Genomic DNA, 20,983 nt, shown 5'->3' on the forward strand with positions numbered 1-20,983 from the left:
TGAGAGTTCTTGTTGCTCCACATCCTCAATAGCATTTGGTGTTGTTTTGGATTTTAGCTATTCTAATAGGTATGTAGTGCTATCTCATTTTAATTTGCAATTCTCCAATGACATATTATGTTGACCATCTTTTCATTTGCTTATTTGCCATCTATATCTGCTTTGATGAGGTGTCTTGATATTTTGACCACTTTTTAATTGGGTTTTCATACAGTTAAGAGTTATTTTTATAAGTCTTTTATAAGATGTGTTTTGCTATTTTCTCCCAGTCTGTGGCTTGTCTTTTTGTTCTCTTAACAATGTCTTTTGCAGAACAATTTTTAATTGTAAGAAAGTCCAACTTAAAAATTTTTTTCATGAATCATGGTTTTGGTGTTTTTATCTAGAAACCCCATCAAACAACTAACCATCTACATTAGAAATGGTCAGCCATACTAGTAAGCTGAGTTACTTAGAACTAAAGTCGCAATTAAGCAGTTTGTATAATTATCTTTAAAAAGGATTACCTCTTTTGACTTATTTACCTGTATTTTGGACTTTTTCCTAAATATTCAATAAAAAATTTTTTAAGAATAAACCATGTGCATGGAGGAAAAAAAAAAGAAATAACAACAACAAATAATCGCCAAAACTCCCGATTTTAACATGTGGTCATAAAAAAGATTCATAATTATGACTTTGGACTTCAGGTACAGGAAATTGGATTAATCGTAATTCTTGGTTCATTAAGACTCTCAGCATTGGCTCACACATAGCCTGCTTTTAGTTATGTCTAGAAAAGCCAAGGCCTTGATCATATGGTACCACATGCCTGGCCTCTTCCCATCTAAGGATATCATACTGAATTCTGTCATCACTACCCTGTTTTCTCTTCATATAAATTCCATCTATGTGACTTGCAAAAAGGTGTATTTTGGCTTACTATCTGGTACTTTTATTTTGTTGTCTCTAGGGATCTCTAGTTCTGATCACTATATTTCTATTCCATTGTAAGAATATATCACATTTTATTTACCCATCATTCTTCAATGGGGACTTGAGTGGTTTCTGGATTTTTGCTTTCTGTAAACAATGCTATGAAAATTCCTATATGTCTCCTGTTACACCTATGTGCAAGTCTGTCTTGGGTATACACTTAGAAGTAAAATTTCTGGATTATAGGATGTTTGAAAGTCCAACTTTAAAAGGTATTAATTACCAAAGCATTTGAAGGATTGAACCACTTTTGGTTAATATCAGGAAACTTTAAGAGATTATGTGGAATCCCTCCAACACTAGATACTGCCAGACTTTTAAATTTTTGCCAATTGAATGAGTGTAAAATAGTATCTTACTATGGTCTTGATTTGCACTGGTTTGTAACTTGGCTTTTCCCTTTCTTTGAAGATAGCTTAAGGTATTTTTGGTTTAAAATGCCTCTTTTTAATAGACAAATTCATCAATAATACTTTCAGTTAATGCTTTGTGTCTTAAACAGTCCTTCTGTATCCCAAGGTCTAAGCAGTAATCATTTTTTTTTTTTTGAGAGTTTAAAAATTGTTTTACATTTAAGACATTATTTTTTTCCCCCTATGGTATGACATAGGGATCAATTTTCACCTTTTTCCACACTGATAACCAGTTGTGCTCTCAGTACCTAACAGTCTCCTTTCCCCAGTGTGGTGTCCCATCTCTCTTATACCAAGTTCAGCTCATGCATGGCTTTTTCTGGGCATTTTGGTCTAATCTACTGGGATTCTGTATAGCCCTTAGCTAATACCACACTATTTTAATTAACATGGCTTCATAGTGAGTCTTAACATCAGCAGGAAAAATGCCCACCTCCCTGCTCTTTCCTTTCTGAAATGTCCTAGCCTTTTGCTCTCCTTTATCTTTTACTTTAGAATCACTTTAATAAGTTCCAGGAGAAAACTTAGTGGGATTTTTGATAGGAATTGCTTTGAATCTGTATGTCTATTTGGGTACAAATGACATCTTCATGATATTGTCTGCCTAGCCACGAACATGTCTATTTTTTGAGGTCTTAGTTATCTCTTAATAATGTTTAAGCATTTTTTCTTAAAGAGGTCTTCAACATACATTGTTAATTTCCTAGGTACTTGGTATTGTAAAAGATGTCCTCCAGTTTTCCAGTTGTTTCTGCTATAAAGAAATGCAACTGCCTTCTGAAAATTAATGTTACACCTACCACCTAACAAAACCCTGTATTTCTGGTACTTTCTCTTTAGAGTTATTTGGGCTTTCTAAAAAAACAAACATGTAATGTACAAATAATGAGTTTCCTACTTTCTATTTCTTATAAAATTGGCTAGGATCTCTACATGATTTTGAATATAAGCACTGATAGTGGAAAACCAGCCCTTTGTTTCTGGCTTTAAAGGGAAATGAATTTTCCTCTTTTTGGAAGATGCTTGTCTTTTGTTTATTTGGTTTTACATAGAAACTATCACCTTAAGGGAATTCCTTTTTAGTCCTAATTTATCAAGGGTTTTTATCATGAATGGGTGTTAAATTCTATTGAATACTTTAACTGGATCTATTGAGATAGTCATAATGGTTTTCTCTCATTTACAGATTTCAATGCTAAGCCATCATTACATATGAAGGTAGAATATACATACTAAGCTACAGTATACAAGTAGTAAGCAAACAAATGTAAACATAGACATTTGTACTGTAAAATACTATATTAATCTGTTTTACATAATATTTCAAGTTTTAAAAAGGTTGGTGGCCAGGTAAGTTTGAAACCACAGGACAAATGGTCTTTTGGAGGTCTTTCTACTTCACAATTCTCCAATTGCCGTGTTTGAGTTATGCTGTTTCTGTTTCTCTAATCCTACCAAAACGAAGCTTCTACTAGATGCTAATTCAGTGTGACAGAGTTCAGAACAGAGAATCAGACAAGAGCTAGAAAATATGACATGTTCAACTCACAGGAATGTAAGATCACAGTTTGTCATCCTAAGATTACTCACAAACAGATGTGAGTTCATCTCACAAAATTAAGTAAAGTAGAAAACTGAAGGACCAAAAGTCAAAATGAACTACCAGAAAGAATAAGAGAAAAAGTAATACAAGGGAACATTACGGTTTTCCTTTTTATTTAATCAAAGACTGGTAGATAAACATAAATACAGCACAATTACTTCAGATCATTCTTCATATTGTATACACACAGACCAATGAACGTAATCTGAAAGAAACCTGCAGTCAGCAATGAAATGCATACAGCTTTTCCTTCCCTCGCTCAAAAAAATTTAAAAACACACAAACTTCGAATCTCATCAGCACACACTCTCCTGTGACAAATGATTCAGACATAAATAGTGGGTGCAAAGAAACTATATGCTAACATATGTATAACCTTTGTTAATGAAAAACAGAAGCAGCCATAATGATTAAGATACATTCAGTTACTGATAATTAGTTGTGCCCTAAAGGGCATTTATCAAAAGAGAAATCGTGCTGCAGAGAAAAGCTATATATACATACACAATGAGAAAATAAACTGCAAGATTAACGCATGCATGTTTAATACTGGAAAAAATCACAGCCCTCCGACATTTCTCCACGTTTGTTATAAAAGCCCTCTGCACTCAACTAAAATTAAAATGATCTTAAAAGGATAATACTTGTAAAGTTTACTTAAGTCTTTTCAGCCACAGAAACTGCAATGTAAATAAATGTTCAGAGTCATTTTCAAAACAAAAACAAAAATCTATTCTTCTGATGACATGCATGATTAAAAGGTCTATGCAAGATACATTGCTCTACATTCCCAATGACTAGGAAAAAAAACCTCAAGTCAATTTTTAGTTTGCAGATGGTCAAAGGATTTTGTATTCCAGGAGTTCAAATCTTCTGGATCTTTTCACCAACAACTACTGGATTTTCTTTTCTGATTTTCTCAGCAGCATCAGCTTTGTAATTGTAAGAGCAATTGTGTACATCTGAGTAACGGTGTACACCACAGTAAACATTTCCACACCGACATTCAAACCCTGAAAATGGATTAATGCACATACGTGAGTTGAATGGAAGGTCTAAAAATATTAAACTCTCTAGCATAATTAATGTTAAAAAGATCATATATTTAGGGCAGCAATCTAAAGAATCATTCCAAACAAGCAGTTTCACAACCTAGTAACATTCTCAAAATCCACAGCTGATGGCTTCATTTCTTTTTCCTACCTACAAATACAGGTTTGTATCAGCAGACCAAGTCATAACCACTTCTCTGAGTGCAAGTTTTCACCTGTGACACAACTGCTTCCTATCAAAAACAGGGTTGCTAAATTGAAAATGTGAAACACTACTCAAATACTACAATGTGAAAAAATAAGCATACTGTCAGAAGGCAATCTTAAGATTTAATTAAGGAAGATGAAATGAAACTTTTGACAGAACTGTTAACAAATAGTGTAGTATATTAGCTTTCCTTGGCTAACCTCCAATGGAGAGGTGAACTGTAATCTGGCTGAGTGATTTAGAGCATGAGATGGAGTTACGGTTGCTTAAGTCTGAATCTATTTACTAACATAGGCAAATTACTTAGCCTCTCTGACCCTTAGCTTCTGCATCTCTAACTTTGGAATTGGTTACAGTAAGAATTAAATGAGGAAGTATTAAGTGCCTAACATATAGTAAACATGCAATAAATGCTACTTATTTTAGGGAAATGCCCCAAGAATTGAAGCCAAAACAGAGAAATAAGCAGTGTGGATAGTCTTTAAATAAAACCAGTCCTGCACCCCCAAATTAGGATTTTATGGTAATGATGGAATTGCTGGAAATGGAACATAGGAATCAATATTTTAAACATTGACATTTGATGTAAACTTCCTTTACCAAATTTTTTTAAACTTCAAAAAGATACTCTGTAACTTCATAATTTTCTTTTATTTTTAAAATTTTATTATTTATTTTTTGGCTGCACCACACGGCTTGTGGGATCTTAGTTCCCTGACAAGTGACTGAACCTGGGCCCTCGACAGTGAAAGCGTGGAGTCTTAACCACTGGACTGCCAAGGAATTCCCCTATAACTTCATAATAATGAATGAAAAATGGAGCCAAGAATAATACTAGACTGACAAGACAGAAATTACTAAGTCGCAGCCTTCTTTCTAATCATGAAGTCGAAGTTTCTGAGGTTTAGAAAGACAGTATTTGATGCTAAATATGTACACTTTAAAATGCCTTACTTGTTCACGTCTGTATTCTTTAAATAAATACATTTGCCAAGGCATGGGCCAGTCTTAAACATGTCTGATATCAGACTGTAAATCTCCTTTCCTCTTTATCTACATCTTAGCCAGACAAACCTTCCTAAAACATAATTTACTCAAAATCTTATCTCGGGCTTCCCTGGTGGCACAGTGGTTAAGAATCTGCCTGTCAATGCAGGGGACACGGGTTTGAGCCCTGGTCTGGGAAGATCCCACATGCCACGGAGCAACTAAGCCCATGCACCACAACTACTGAGCCCATGTGCCACAACTACTGAAGCCCGCGCACCTAGAGCCCGTGCTCTGCAACAAGAGAAGCCACCACAATGAGAAGCTCATGCACAGCAATGAAGAGTAGCCCCCGCTCACTGTTACTAGAGAAAGCCCACACACAGCAACAAAGACCCAACGTAGCCAAAAATAAATTAAAAAAAAAAAAATTACTTCCTCTTAAGCCAATTTCTTAGGCAGAGTATTCAGCACAATGCCTGGCACATAGTAAACAATAAATGGTAACTATAGCTGCAACTGTTCCCCATCAATTAACCACAGTACACATCATGAGCCTTATCTCTATGGTGGTATCTAACCCCCTTCTTCACATATTTTGTGCTACAATCCCCTTTTATGGTCCCCTAAACATGCCCTATCCTTTCTGTGAGCTTTCGTTCAAGGTATTTTTTTTTTTTTTTTTGCCTGAAATGCTCCCATTTCCATCAGTTATTAAGTCCTACTCATCTTTCAAGACCCAGCTGAAATATTCTACCTTCATGACTTTGATGGGCCTCTACTCCTCTTCGTTTACATAAATTAATCACACCCATCCCTGAATTCCCAAAGAAATCTATTTGACTGCACTTAAATGTACTCTGCCAAATATCCAAGTAATATTTCAAACACTTTCTTCTCCCTCTCTTAATAACAATCCCAGCTAACAGCTCTGTTACAGTAGTCAACATGTATTGATTACTTATTGCATGGCAGCACGCGGCTATCACCTTCCATATATGAGCTCTCTGAACCCTCATGACAACCTGGGACTAGCCACTTTACATAGAGAAAGTACTTCACAGCTCACCAAGGACTTAAATATTCTCTCACACACAACAATTTCGGCTCTCTGAAGGCAGGAGCCACATCTTTGCCCTTTCACAGCACCTGGCGCACTGACCTTACCTGTCTAATATTCTCAAACTCAGCTGAAATGAATTTTTTAAAAGAAAAGCTATTCATTTCACTATTAGGTATGTAATTAAAGCTACTTTTATTTAAGAAAATTCAGAAGGTGAAGCATATCCATTATTAACTCATATGGGAACAGAAACAATCTTAATTGAAGCCATTAATAGTAAGTCATGCATCATCATAAATAAAATCTTAATTTTAAAACATGTGATTTAGGCCCTTACCAGTAAGTCCCACTTTCTTCCTGCACATGAAACAGCGATTCTTTTTTTGTTTTGGTTTTTCAAGAGACTTGCTTTGCTCTTCAGATGGCTGCTGTGCCGTTTCTGATACTGAAGCTGATAAAAATAGGAAGGTGGTAAAATTTAATTATTCAATGAGATTTTGAAATTTGGGTGGTTGTTATCCCTCACCCCACCCCCACTGATCTGTTTATTCAGAGGATAACTGAGTAATTTACTTATTTACTAGCATGGAAAGATGCTCACATTAAGTTACAAAGTAGTTTAAATAATATGACCCCCTTTTGGTGAAATGCATATATGTATGTAAAGTATGCATGTATGTATACACACATGGAGAAAATCTAGACTATACACTGACATGTTAACAAGTGACTCTAAAAGCACTATATTTTCTAAAATTTCTAATAATTATGTATTTGACCAATAAAAGACATACAACACACAAACACTACTTGGGTATTCTAAGGGAGTGTGTAAGAAAATGGTCACATGCAAACTTCTAAATATTGTTGAGCTCAGAACTATATACATTTCAAAGACAATAAGGGGAAAAAGCTTGAAACCAAGATTTAGTGGAATACTAAGTATGTTCAAAATTCTCAGAATGTTTCATATAAAACCTTTAAAATATTGAGAATAAGACAAATTGATTAAAATGTTATAATTAAGATAATAAATTGATTTAAGTGTTGAAGCCAAGGCCAGCTGCACCAAAATTCAGGTCTAATTATTGCCCCTAAATCCTAACTAATGTGACCCCCGCCACTCCCTCTCACTAACTACCCTGGCCCTCCCAAATGCTGTTACTAGAGTTAGAATCTATCAGGTGACCTAGCAGACATGGTGTCTTGTTCTAAAACAGTCAGTGACTTGCCAGGGATCAAGGATTTAACCTCTCCAACTTTATCACCAACCAGTCCTTCTTCTTCAGTAATCTACTGCTTAACCAATCTATGGGACCATGCCAGGTACCTTTGCTGTGTACAACCAATTCAAAAGGGCTTCCTTTCTCTCATTTCACCTAGGTCAATTGCCCTTTAAAGCCTCCAGGAAACCCTGTCTCAGTTCTCTTGCAATGTTTCACTCTGATTACCCTTAATTCCCTTAAATACTCTCTACCAAATTCTGGGCACTTCACATGAGCCCCCTCTTCCATCCATGCTTTACACATTGCATCCAAATCATTTGCCTTACATGAGAATCTAATGATGTGCCCTCCAATGTTTAAAATTCTTTGACGACTCCCCACTAACCCCCAGGATAAATAAAGCCCAGAGGTCCTTCAGGATTTTTCTCATCCTTCTTTTCTAGCCTTGTCTCTCACCATTCATCAACAATACTCCATGCTTCAGCCATACTGAAGTATTTGCAGTTTCCCTGAACATACTAAATTCTCTCTTACCTCTGGGCTTTTTGTAAAAGTTGTCCTTTCTATGTGGAACAATTTTCCTATGCCCCTCTTGTCCCTCCTCCTTACCTGGCTAACTCCAAGGTGTCTTTTTTGTTTAAGCTTATATTATCAACTCTTACTCCATTCCCTCCCCCACAACTTAGACTAGGAAACCCTACTATGCCCGGTAGCACTTTCTGTACTATTATATTATAAATGCCTATTTGACTTAACCTGCCCTTAACCTTTCAGGGCAGGAACCTGTCATTTTCATCCTTATTACCAGTGCCTCCTACTACACAGCAGGCATTCAATAAATATCTGTTGAACTGAATTAGTATTAAGTTATTTACCTATTGTATTTATGTGCTCCATTTCCCCAACTACACTGTAAGCCTGCTGAGGAGAGGGATAGCATCCTATTCCCTGTTCGAATTTCCAGCACCTATCACAGTGAACTACACACAGTAGATGCTCAAACATTTGATGTAATAGATTTTAACCTGCTTATGTTAACACATTATCTCATATTTTAACAAAATATGACAAAAGGCAAAACACCACAAACTAACAAATAAATATGCATGAATGAAGAACTCTATAACATGATTATTCCACCTGGACATTCTAAAGCTAGATGGGGAGACAGTGCTACCAATATCTACATTTTATTTTTGAAACAAAATGTGGATACATAAAGCCTTTTATTTTTAATAAGTAAATACCCCTAGAATGTAAGCTCTATGAGGGCAGGGGCTGAATATCTCACTTACTGTTTTATCCCCAGCTCCTAGAACACTATCAGATAAGGTTTGGCTGTGTGTAAAGAGCTCAAAAATAGTTAACTTGCAATCAGAAAAGAATCTATTCTATTTATTACCTTTGACATCTATAAGGCATACCTATTCTCCCAAGCAAGTCTGATACTCAAATATACTAATATAAATAATGCTTTACTGGCAGTAACAACACCACTATCCCACAAGATTACATATTTAACAAAACCAATTTAACTACTGAGACACAAACTTTGGTATCTGGAAATGGAGAATAGTGAAAATACATTTATCTGCTATGGATACAAACGCTACTGTATACCTCAACAGAGACATTTCACAGTATTAACCCTAAAGATCTGTCAAAGCAAATGGTTTCTCTTTAACTGAGGTAACTGCATAACCTTTGAAGTGAAGGATCAGGTGGCACGCTAAAAGCTTATAAACTAGGGTTCAAATTTGAGGCTGACCAATGTCCACTATCCTCATCAGACTAAGGTAACCTTAGCTTACCTGCAGTTAGTGGCTGGTACCTGAATTTAAACATTTACCAAATGAATTCATGGGCAAGATGATAACAGTATTCTGTAAAAGTCTAAGATTCTTAGAAATTATTCCTGTTTCCCCAATTTTCATGTGAGATTTAAGATCAAAGCAAACCATAATTATCAAACTCTAAGTTATGTAAAAGGAAACAATCTTTTAAAAGGGCCATACTAAATAAATAAATAAATAAGCAAGCAAGCAAACCATACAGTAGACTTAAGGGCCAAAGGGCCATACTCTTATTGAACCTGAAGCCAAAATAAGGACGGTTTCCTCAGAACTAGGCAGTTTTTCATATTCTGAATTGAGAATTGTAAACAGAGAATACCCACTTGTTAATGATTAAGAACAGGTGGCTGCCTGTGTTGCATCCACTGGTCCTAAAGGGCTATTTGGGAGGCCTATGCAATGGCATGAAGGCTGAGAGATAAACTGTACAGCACTTGCTAATAATTTTTAATGGTAATCTCAACTAGACAAAGCCTTCTGGCCACTACTTTAAAGATCCTTCAAAAAGCACCAGGCAGGTAAAATTAGTTTAACTACCCACATGGAGGACCACATTCAAGAGGAACAAGGCCCTCTGCTCTGGGTCCTGTGGAAGGAAGGAAGGAAGGAAGGGGGGGAGGGAAGGAAGGAAGGAAGGGGGGGAGGGAGGGAGGGAAGAAAAGAAAGAAAAAAGTACACAAATATAACAATAAATACATAAAACTATTTAGCACTACCTGTTTGGGGGATAGTCAAGACACATGGTGAAAAATAAAACTGAACATAAGATGACATTAATACGCAATCCCCGAACATTATCTTACAGTAGATACAATATCTATGTAATATAACATATATTCCTTACATATATGGATATATGTTATATATATAATATAACATATATCCATATATGTAACTTGTCATGACAAGTCTCATTCAAGTATTAGACTAAGCATTCTGAGGGTGGGGACTATTTCTGTTCACCACTGTATACCCAGTGCTTACACAGAGCAGTTGCTCAACAGATATTTAGTGAATAAATGTACACTTTTACAATGACCCATTGGGATAAAATTCATTTCCCTTCTCTGGACTTCACTTTCTTACCTGCAAAATAAGGGGGAGGACAGAATGATCTTTATGTTATTCTTAGCTCAAAAATCCATTACAAGACATCCCTGGCGGCACAGTGGTTAAGAATCTGCCTGCCAATGCAGGGGACACGGGTTTGAGCCCTGGTCCGGGAAGATCACGCATGCCGTGAAGCAACTAAGCCCCTGTGCCACAACTACTGAGCCTGCGCTCTAGAGCCCCTGAGCCACAACTACTGAGCCCACGTGCCACAACTACTGAAGCCCGCACGCCTAGAGCCCGTGCTCCGTGACAAGAGAAGCCACCGCAATGAGAAGCCCGCGCCCTGCAACAAAGAGTAGCTCCCGCTCACCGCAACTAGAGGAAGATCTTGCGCAGCAACGAAGACCGACACAGCCAAAAAAAAAAAAAAAAATCCATTATAAAATGAAAAAATTTTTTAATATTCAAGAGAAAAATTAGCCTGCATAGTGGGCTAATAGGGTCCAAAAAAAAATAATGAGAATCATATATTTAATTTTATGTTTTCTAGCAGGTATGTTAAAAAGTAGAAACAGATAAAACTAATTTATGTTATCATTTAAATACAAAATCAATATGAAAAGTATTAATAGAATATTTCACTTTGTCTTTTTTGCTACTAAGTCTTCAAAAGCACTGTATATGTTACACCTAGAGTGTAACTAGCAAATAAATATGCACTAAATATCTAACTTCGGACTAGCCACATTTCAAGTGATCACATGAGGCTAGTGGCCATCATCCTGAAGAGAGCAGCTCTGTAAATGAGATCAGTTTCTAACAGCAGCTATTTGGAGGCAAAATACTGTTACATTAATCCTTAAAATACAACTTTGTGCCATCTTACAACAAACAAAAAGAAGCAACCAACCTTCAAAATGGCTCTCTTCCCTTATCATGGATTAGAACCCAATACCTTAGAGATTTTCCATGACCTGATTCTAGACAATCTTTCCAACTTTAGTTCCAACACATACTTGTCTGAACTGGCCACTCTAGCAACTGTTGTTCTATCTCCCAAATTTCGTGTTTTCCTACCAGTATGCTTTTGCTTTTACAAACTCTTCTCCAGCAAAAAAGCCCTCTTCATGGTGCCTATCTTTCACATAAATGGAGTCATACAATACGCTGGCTTTTTGTACCTGGCTTCTTTTATTTAGTATATTTTCAAAGTTCATCCACGTTGCAGCACGTATCAGAACGTCATTCTTTTTTATGGCCGAACACTATTCCAGTGTATGAATATACCACTTCTTGTTTATCCAATCATCTGTTGACAGCCATATGGGTTCTTTCCATATTTTGTTAATTATGAATAATGCTGCTATGAATATTCTTATATAAGTTTTTGTGTGAACACATTTTTTCAATCTCTTGGGAATTAGGAATGGAATTTCTCGGTCATATAGTTAATTCTATTTAACTTTGAGTTAACTTTTTAAACTGCCAAACTGTTTCCCAAAGTGGCTGCACCATTTTACATTCCCAACAATAATGAATGAGGGTTCCAATCTCTCCACATCCTTAACAACACTTTGGCCATTTTTATATCTTCTTTGGAGAAATGCCTATTCAAACCCTGTGCCCTTTTAAAAATTGGGTTGTCTTTATTGTAGAATTATATTTCTTTATATGTTCTAATCAGATATATGATTTGCAAATTTTTTCCCTTTCTGTGTTGCCTTTTCACTCTTGATAGTCCTTTGAAGCAAAAAGGTTTTTAATTTTGATGTAGTTCAATGTGTCTATTTTTTCTTTGCTTGTGCTGTAGGTGTCATGTCTAAAGAAAACTAATCCAAGGTCATGAAGATTTATGCCTGTTTTCTCTTACAAGTTTTATAGTTTTAGCTCTTACATATTGGTCTTTGATGTATTTTGTGTAAATTTTTGTGTACGGTGTGAGGTAGGGATCCAACTTTATTTGTTTAAATGGCCCAGCATCATATGTTTTTTCCCTATGGAATGATCTTGGCACCTTGTTGGAAAATCAATTACCTGTAAATGTGATAATGTTATTTCTGGACCCTCAATTCTATTCCATTGATCTATATGACTATCCTCATCTCATACTAGTACCATGTAGTCCTGATCATTGTAGCCTGTATTAAGTTTTTAAATTGGGAATTGTTAGTCCTCCAACTTTGTCCAGATTGTATTGGCTATTATCACCCACTCTTTAAAAATCAATCTCTGATTTTTAATCCATACAAATTTCTGATTTTTAGTTGAAAGGGACTATTCCTCTCTGATTGTTCTGAACAACTGATCTGACAATTCAGCTTGGTATGAAGAAAGGAACCCTCAGAGCTGAAAAGATTATGAGAATTCTAATTTACTCTGCCACTCAGTGCAGGGATCCCCTCTACTTTGTTCCTGACAATAAGTCAGCTCTCTGAAAACACTTCTGTGATGGAGAGCTCACCACCTTAGTCATGATTACATTCTACTGCTGGAAAGCTTCCATATTCTCTTATGCTAAGCCTCCCAAAACACTGGGATTATACAGAATAAGAATATCCTTTGTAGTTATTAACAAAACACATTTCATCTTCATTATCTCACTGACTTCTAATAACTTCTAAGGTGGACATGGTTATTATTCTCCTTCAAAAGTAATTAAAATAAGGTTCAGAGAAGAGGAGGTATCAAGATATGAGAACAGAACTTCTGAATCCAAATTCCGTATTCTTTTTACTCTGCTCCAATATCTGAGGGACTGAGAGGTTAACTGAAGTTAAGCATATTGTTCTAATAGAAATGAAGCATGATAGTTTAGAGCGCACAAAGACACTTAAAAGTTTTCATTTTTAAAAAGCTAAGCTGGGACTTCCCTGGTGGTCCAGTGGTTAAGAAACCGCCTGCCAATGTAGGGGACATGGGGTTCAAGCCCTGGTCTGGGAAGATCCCACATGCCGAGGAGCAACTAAGCCCGTGCTCCACAACTACTGAGCCCACGCTTTACAGCCCGCAAGCCACAACTACTGAGCCCACACACCACAACTACCGAAGCCTGCGCGCTCTCGGGCCTGCATGCCGCAACTACTAAAGCCTGCGCACCTAGAGCCCGTGCTCCGCAACAAGAGAAGCCACCGCAATGAGAAGCCCGCGCACAACGAAGAGTAGCCCCCACTTACGGCAACTAGAGAGAGCCCGTGTGCAGCAACAAAAACCTAACGCAGCCGGAAAAAAAAACTTAAAAAAAATTTTTTTAAATACAAAGCTAAGCTTTCATAAACTGGAAATCTGTCATTCCTAACTGATACTGTGTAAGTGAGGTACCGTTGTTTATTAAGCTAAAAGGCATAATTAAACGAGAAAGATGCAGTAATATGGTAAATTCTCAGGTAAACATGAAAAAAATTCTTCAGAGCTTCTCCGTTAAACAGGAGAAAAATTATTCAGAGCCATGAGGACAAAATGGAAGCAGTACCACCCACCTGGTGGCAACTTACCTAATTATAAGCAGAATACCTACAGAGAAAAAAAGCTGTTTCAAGGACACTATTCTGAAAACTCCAACAACAATGTTAGGAAATTCTGGCTTAGGCACACAGATGCTACTCTTGTACCCTCTTCCACCTGGGATGATCTTCCTATCTAAAAAAATTTCCCTTGAGGAATACAAGTGGAATAATAAGGAAGAAAACAGATACCTGGGTAGGTCACCAAACCAGTTGATCCTACCCTGGGAACTGAGGGAGGGCTGGATATGGCAACAGAAACACACACAAGGACATCCTAGTCCAGGAAGCACCACAACTGTCTAGTGGAAAGAATAATGGTCTAGAGTCAGGTGCCTAGGTTCCAGTTACAGCTCAAATGACCACAGGACTTGAGTCAAAGACTTCTTCTCTTTTCGTCCATCTATTAAGTAGATGGAAAAAATATTCTCTGCATTTGTTCCTATCAAATAGGGAAATCACAAGTACATTATGTGTTATGAGTGTATGTGTATATATACACACACATATTCGTGTGCATGTTTATAATAAAAGACATTTTAAATTCAACAGTATAAGATATTTTTTAAAAACTAGGCTGTTAAGAGATTTTACCCATTGAAAACTAATCCTCTCAAACTCAGATGAAACTTACCTCTGATTGTTCAAAGATTCTGCTATGCTGAAATTATGAATGCTAAGTTTTTAAAAGGTACTTAAAAGTTAATACTGGTTTAACTTACAAGTCATTGAAATTACAGTGAAAAAAGGAGTCTATACAATTTAAAACCCCCCTACAATTTCTCCTAATATGGCATCAAGACCACCGTTTGCATTAATGTATCTAGGGCTATGTGGAGAAAACTATATTGTTCTCCATACACCATAAATGTCACTTCCTATTACATTAGTTCACCAACTTACAATCTTCATTTTTTGTCAAACTTGCAAAACAACTGCTATTTTATTCTTTTTCTTAAAAGAAATAAATTTATTTATTTATTTATTTAATTTTTGGCTGCGCTGGGTTTTCGTTGCTGTGTGTTGGCTTTTTCTAGTTGTGGTGAGTGGGGGCTACCTCTTCTTTGCGGTGCGTGGGCTTCTCATTGCGGTGGCTTCTCTTGAGGAGCACGGGCTCTAGGGTGTGCAGGCTTCTGTAGTTGCAGTACATGGGCTCAGTAGTTGTGGCTCGCGGGCTCTAGAGTGCAGGCTCAGTAGTTGTGGTGCACGGGCTTAGTTGCTCCGCCGCATGTGGGATCTTCTTGGACCTGGGATTGAACCCGTGTCCCCTGCCTTGGCAGGCGGATTCTTAACCACTGCACCACCAGGGAAATCCCTGCTATTTTATTCTTAAGCAGCATATATTTTCCCACTACCAACATTCTAAAATTTGTTTGATTGTAAGACATAAATAACACCTTCATGGTTGGCAGCCTATTTTCATTCTTCCTAACTTAGCTCTCTCTCAAAATTGCTAAGCAACCCTTGCTTCTTGAAAATTCTCTGTTGACATCTGTGGCCTAAAACTAACCAGGATCTAGATGACTTCTTCCTGTCCCCTTTGCTGACTCATTATCCTACTTGCTCTTCTTGATTTTGCCTCTCGTTTTCAACCTGTGCCAAGGACTTCCAAATCTCAGACATAATACTGATCATACATTTAAATACCTATTAACTATCTACAACCTCCAATTGAGATTTTAAGTTTTGAAATTTGACCACTTCCAATTTACTCTATCTAAAATCTTGTCTAACCATTACTTCTTTCAACCTCCCAGTCGCAAACAACCACACCATTGCCATTTCAACTGTCATACAACTGAAAGCTTTAATACCACCCCTGTCTTATTTCCCATGTCTAATGGATAACTAGATTTGGGGAATTTTTCTATTTCTGCTTTTAAAATATTCCTTATCTCTGCCCGTCCTTAAACTTTCCTATTTAACTAAAAAATAAAAATTATTCACATACTATTTATGAATATTTACAATATTATACTGGAATACTTATGTTGGCCAGACAGTACATTTTTCTATAGCAAAATCTACAAAGAGGCAAATTATGCCAATCATTTGTTGGGCATGAAATCAGAGGAAGGGGAATTAGCCAGCTTAACTAAATTTAAACTTCAGCAAACTTCAGCTAAGATTGCCAGATGTATCTGTCACCACCCTGTGAACACCATGTACAATGGAAGGTTTCACTGGGCATGGTATCTTCTCCCTTTAAATTGCGCCATAGGTAAAATGACATACAGCTCATCTTTGGACTTGTCTTTCCAGAGTATCCTTCTCAATTTACACATTGTTTCCACACAGTAATAGAATATAACTAAGCACAGATTTTTAACAGCATCCTAAATGCCTCCTCCACCATCTCTGCCCACTAAGAAAGCCTTCAAACACATTTTCAAGTCTTCCTAGATCCACTTCACTTTAATCCACATAATGTGGATATAAAGAGCATGGGCAAGAACAAGAGACACCATGCTATAAATAAGAGTAATTGAATGTGACTGTTGTGCTGGAAGTCACACACGGGGAAAGAGGGGGTCACTGCCAGTCAAAATAATCAGTCACTTACATAACCTGAGTCAAAAGCAAGAGATTCCTCTCAAACCAGTAGCCCCAGTTTGCTGGGAGAGGAAATAGTATTTAGGTTAAATTGGGCAAAACAGTAAAAGAGAAAAGTATAATACCACCACTCATTCATTTAATTATATTTCTTAAACAAAACAGATTTTTAATTTTCTATGTTTATGCTGATGACCTAATTATATATAGGTGGGAAATGGCTCCCAACATTTCAGTCAATTAAATACTTGAGGATATAAAATATTCTGCTCATAAAGAAAACAAATGTAAAAATATGTTATCTTAGGCAGGTAATTTAAAAAACATACGCATCTAAGATAGTGCCTGGCTTGTAATATTCAAATGTTAAATAAATGATAAAATATATGCTAGTTCATGTGCAAACCTTGCAGGTCTTCTGTTTCAGGTATTGCTTTATCCACAGATGTACTGTCCACTTGGGAAGATGCTACAGATTCTGATAAAAGTGATTGATTTGATACAGGGCTAGAAAAGCAAAAATATTTAGATTTTAAAAGATGATCTCTATGCGTGAATAGTAACTAAAGTGATTAATAAGTAAGAGTTCACATATGTAAGTAGATCATTAAGACAAGAATTAATCAGAGATACTTTTTTTTTATAACTTAAACATAACTACAGAGCTTTGAAACTTGAGACCAATTTGGACCAGAAGTTTATTGCTTTGAAAATAAAGCAACAGTATATGTACACTGTGTATGAATTCACTAAATGAAAACTAGTATGATAAAGACATGATTCAGGAACCCTAATACAAAGTTGTATATGATACACTGGCATAGCAGAACTGAACATCTCCCATCATAAACTGGAAAAAGGAACTTCAGAGTAGAAACTTAATATCTGTTTCCTAACAGTAGAGTAAGAATAAAACAAACATTTCTGTGTTTTCAGGCTTCTAAATGATGTGACTTCAACGTTAAAAAGAAAAAATACACTACAATACAAATAGATATCAGTACCACATCATGATATTAAACGAAGAGAACCTGTGACAAGACTGTACTTTTTAATACAAAGCACTAGTACTTGCATAATAAGCCTATGACTAGAAGAACTGAACATGCTTCAGAAGGACTTCAAGGGTTGGTCAGGATATATTATGAAGAGAAATAAAGAAAAACCTGTCTGAAAGGAAATCTGAGACTTAAAAGACAACTCCCTACTCCCACCCCAATTTAAACCCAATAAAAAGATTTTTCTGACTAGTCACTAATAATAATGAGACAGATACAATTTTATGCCAGTTAATCCTAAAGTGACTTTACATAGTTTTCCTTCTTAACAGAACTGATCATATGGAATATATGCTTTATTTTTCAATAGCTTTCCAATCACACTTCAGAGGCTACATCTTACCTTGGCTGCATAGATGAAGATGTAGAGTCTAACGCCGACTGAGTTTCTGGGACACTGCCATCTGTGCACTGAACTGGTAAAGACTCAGACAGACTACTGACAGAAGGTGCTGTAACAGGACCACATCTCAGGTTAGTGACTCTGTACCCTGGGCAGGCCAACACCTCATCTACAAAAATCAAGATCAGTTTTCCAAGAAATATAGTATATGGATTTTGTTTTACTATATAATGTGCCGGTTCATTACTTTAGTTAAAATTTTTTCAATAGTTTTCCTATGAAAAGAATGCTGATTTTAACCAAGGAAACCATATACAAAATGTATATATCCAAAATTAAACTACTATTTCTTAGGACTGATTATTACCCAAACCCTTTAATTCACAAATGTCTTCCAAGTACTAGCGCACAAATATTTCAAATAAAAAGGAATTTAGCAGTAAGGCAAACATAAGTTCAAAATTAAAATCTGTGCTCAGATTATATTATTTTACTTGTTCTTTGAAAGGCAGAAATGTAGATGATGACTTAAAAAACAATTTATATATTAAAAAAAAAACAATTTATATTCATTTGATCTTAGCCTTAAGTAAAGAAGTTTTGATTAAATGATTCTAGCTTTTGGCTTCAACACGAAGTAATGATGAGAAAGACTCTACACACAATTTTAAATGAACTAATAACAGCCTGCACTTTCATTCACCACAAAAACCTATACATTTAGGCATTAACCTACATGAGAACTATCCTAGATGAGTACCATTAACACTTTACTTTTGCAAAGCTTATACTCAAAATCCTCATGATCCTTCTTACACAACTACTGAAACAAAAGCCACTTCAATTCCAGGAGAATCCTTTGACATAAAAATGCATAAAGAACTCAAATGAACTGGGGATGAACATCCCTTTCTCTGAGTCAAACTGTTACACCTCTCCTTCCTAATAGAGAAAGGCTTTTTCTACAGTCAGCTGTGGCTATATATAACTCACTCTTTCCTTCTACAACTGTCTTGGCTTCAAAAGTCATCCTAGATAAAAGAAGCAAGGTCCTCGTACAGCGCTCACGCCCTTACACCTTATTTTCCAAGACAGCTATATATACTTGAATGAAGTGTGCCTCTATTTTAATAAGATAATAGAATTCTCTAACACAGCAAGTAAGAAGTAGTTCTTTTCAATGGGTAAAGACACTCCTATTCCTGTTTCCCTACCACTGATAATCACAATATGTAATGAGACATTTTCCTGATGTAAGTGTAGTAATAGAAGTAAAATGTGAAAGCAGAAAAAGGTACTGGGTACCCTGTGCTATTCAGGTGTATCTCAATTATGAATAGTGCTGTGTTTTACTTACCAGGTAAGAATTACTTACCAGGTGGGCTTATTCTACCATTACTACTATTCTGTCTTTGAAGATGTTCTTTATAACATACTGAACACATGCCATTTGTACGAGGGTTTCCATAAAATCCGCAGCCAGTGGAACAAAGCATAGGCACTTGGCTGTGATTAGTTTCTTGAGCCATGTTCCTCTGTTGCACACCTGAAATTTACACAGAATTAGCAAAGAACTCAGACACACACTACAATCATACATTATCCAAATTTGCTTTATATAATAAAGGAAAATGCACTTATACTCTGCCCTAAACCACTCTGTGCAGCTGTCTCAACACATAGGCTGAGGTAGAGACAGAAAAAAATAAAGATCAAAAGGATACAAACTAAACTTTTATCTCCGACCCACTCTATACAAGTAGGTCTGTACTGGTTCAAAAAATGTTATGAACCAGAGAAGGGTATCTGTACTAAAGACTCTGCACCATCAGAATGTTAAGGAAAATCCTTTAAGTCTAGGTTCAGCTTGGACTCCTAGTAATAAGAAATACACAGTCTGCTATGTGTTGTATTATTAACTTTTAAGCATTTAAACTTTTGCTAAAAGTTCATGTTTTAACTTGCATAATGTTTTCTGTTTAAAAAGCATTGAACATAATATCAATGCTGGTGAAGATGTGGAGAAACTGGCAGAACAATGGTAAAATGAGAAGTTGGGTCAATCTTTTTGGAAAGCTATGTGGCAACTCACCTTAAGAGCCTTGTAAAAGATTGCCCTTTTGAACCAATCATTCTCGTTCAACAGAATAACTAGGGTATAATCAGGAGAAAATTATATATACATATGTATATATATATATACATACACACACACACGGGATGTGTTTTACAGCATATTTATAATGCTGACAAACTTAAAATAACTTAAATATCTAACATTAGGAGAATGGATTTTTTTCACAAGTTAAGCAGTCATTTAAAATATTTTAGAATTCTTTTTGGAGGAAATTGCTGATAATGAATGAAAAAGCACAATATGAAATGTATATACAATATGTTGCCAATTAGGACAAAAAAAGGCATCTATTAACCATCAATAAGGATAAGAAAGAATATATCCAAGGATGGCAAAGCTAACTGATTTTTTTTTTCTGATTTGTACCTTCTCTGTACTTTTAAAATCCTCTTAAATGAAGATACTACTTATGTAATTGGGAACAATATTTATTTATTTTTAGAGTATTTGAAATTTAAAAACTAACAGGCAGAGGAACTGTTTGGGAGCCACACAGGCAATAATCAATTACAGCAGATGGAAGAACTCCATGTGCCATTTCTCCCATACAGCAAGTGGTTCTTTGGCATAAATAACATGAGAAGGTAAAAAGAGGTTCTATCTCACTTTATTAAAAAACAAAACAAAACAAAAGTCTCCCAAATGAAATGAAGGTTCCTCCAAAATGCGTGTATGTGTATTTACAGATGAGTGTATGTTCAAAGATCATACAGGATAAGACTAAGCAAAGAAGGACACTGTTCTGCCACTGAAGTTTCCCTGAATTGATAAACATTCACTGTTTACCATTAACAGATTTTTTTTCTTCACCTAAATTATTTGAAAAGACAGTTGTGGAATGGGGGGAGGGTATTTAATGCAAATTTCAGAACCAAGAGCAATAATGCATTTGACTCGATTACAAAACAAAGCAGGTTTAGCATTTGCCTTTAAAAAGAAAAACCTAAAACTGTTGAGAA

At 36.0% G+C, this 20,983-nt stretch overlaps 1 protein-coding gene across 6 annotated transcripts in view; it reads right to left on the reverse strand.

Annotated features, from left to right (window-relative positions):
* Positions 1–3,087: 3,087 nt before the first annotated feature.
* The window catches only part of ZFAND6 (zinc finger AN1-type containing 6), a 75,388-nt gene continuing 57,492 nt past the window's right edge, over positions 3,088–20,983 (reverse strand). For all 6 annotated transcript variants that reach the window (XM_068559074.1, XM_068559065.1, XM_068559040.1 and 3 more), the window contains 5 exons: positions 19,263–19,433; positions 17,888–17,996; positions 16,893–16,993; positions 6,639–6,752; positions 3,088–4,004 (listed from right to left, as the gene is read on the reverse strand). In XM_068559074.1, coding sequence (XP_068415175.1) covers positions 3,856–4,004; positions 6,639–6,752; positions 16,893–16,993; positions 17,888–17,996; positions 19,263–19,416 — 627 coding nt within the window. In that variant the 5' untranslated portion in view covers positions 19,417–19,433 and the 3' untranslated portion in view covers positions 3,088–3,855. The remainder of the gene's footprint in view (positions 4,005–6,638; positions 6,753–16,892; positions 16,994–17,887; positions 17,997–19,262; positions 19,434–20,983) is intronic.

The sequence above is a fragment of the Eschrichtius robustus genome, chromosome 1, assembly GCF_028021215.1.
Source record: "Eschrichtius robustus isolate mEscRob2 chromosome 1, mEscRob2.pri, whole genome shotgun sequence".
Classification (NCBI taxonomy): domain Eukaryota; kingdom Metazoa; phylum Chordata; class Mammalia; order Artiodactyla; family Eschrichtiidae; genus Eschrichtius; species Eschrichtius robustus.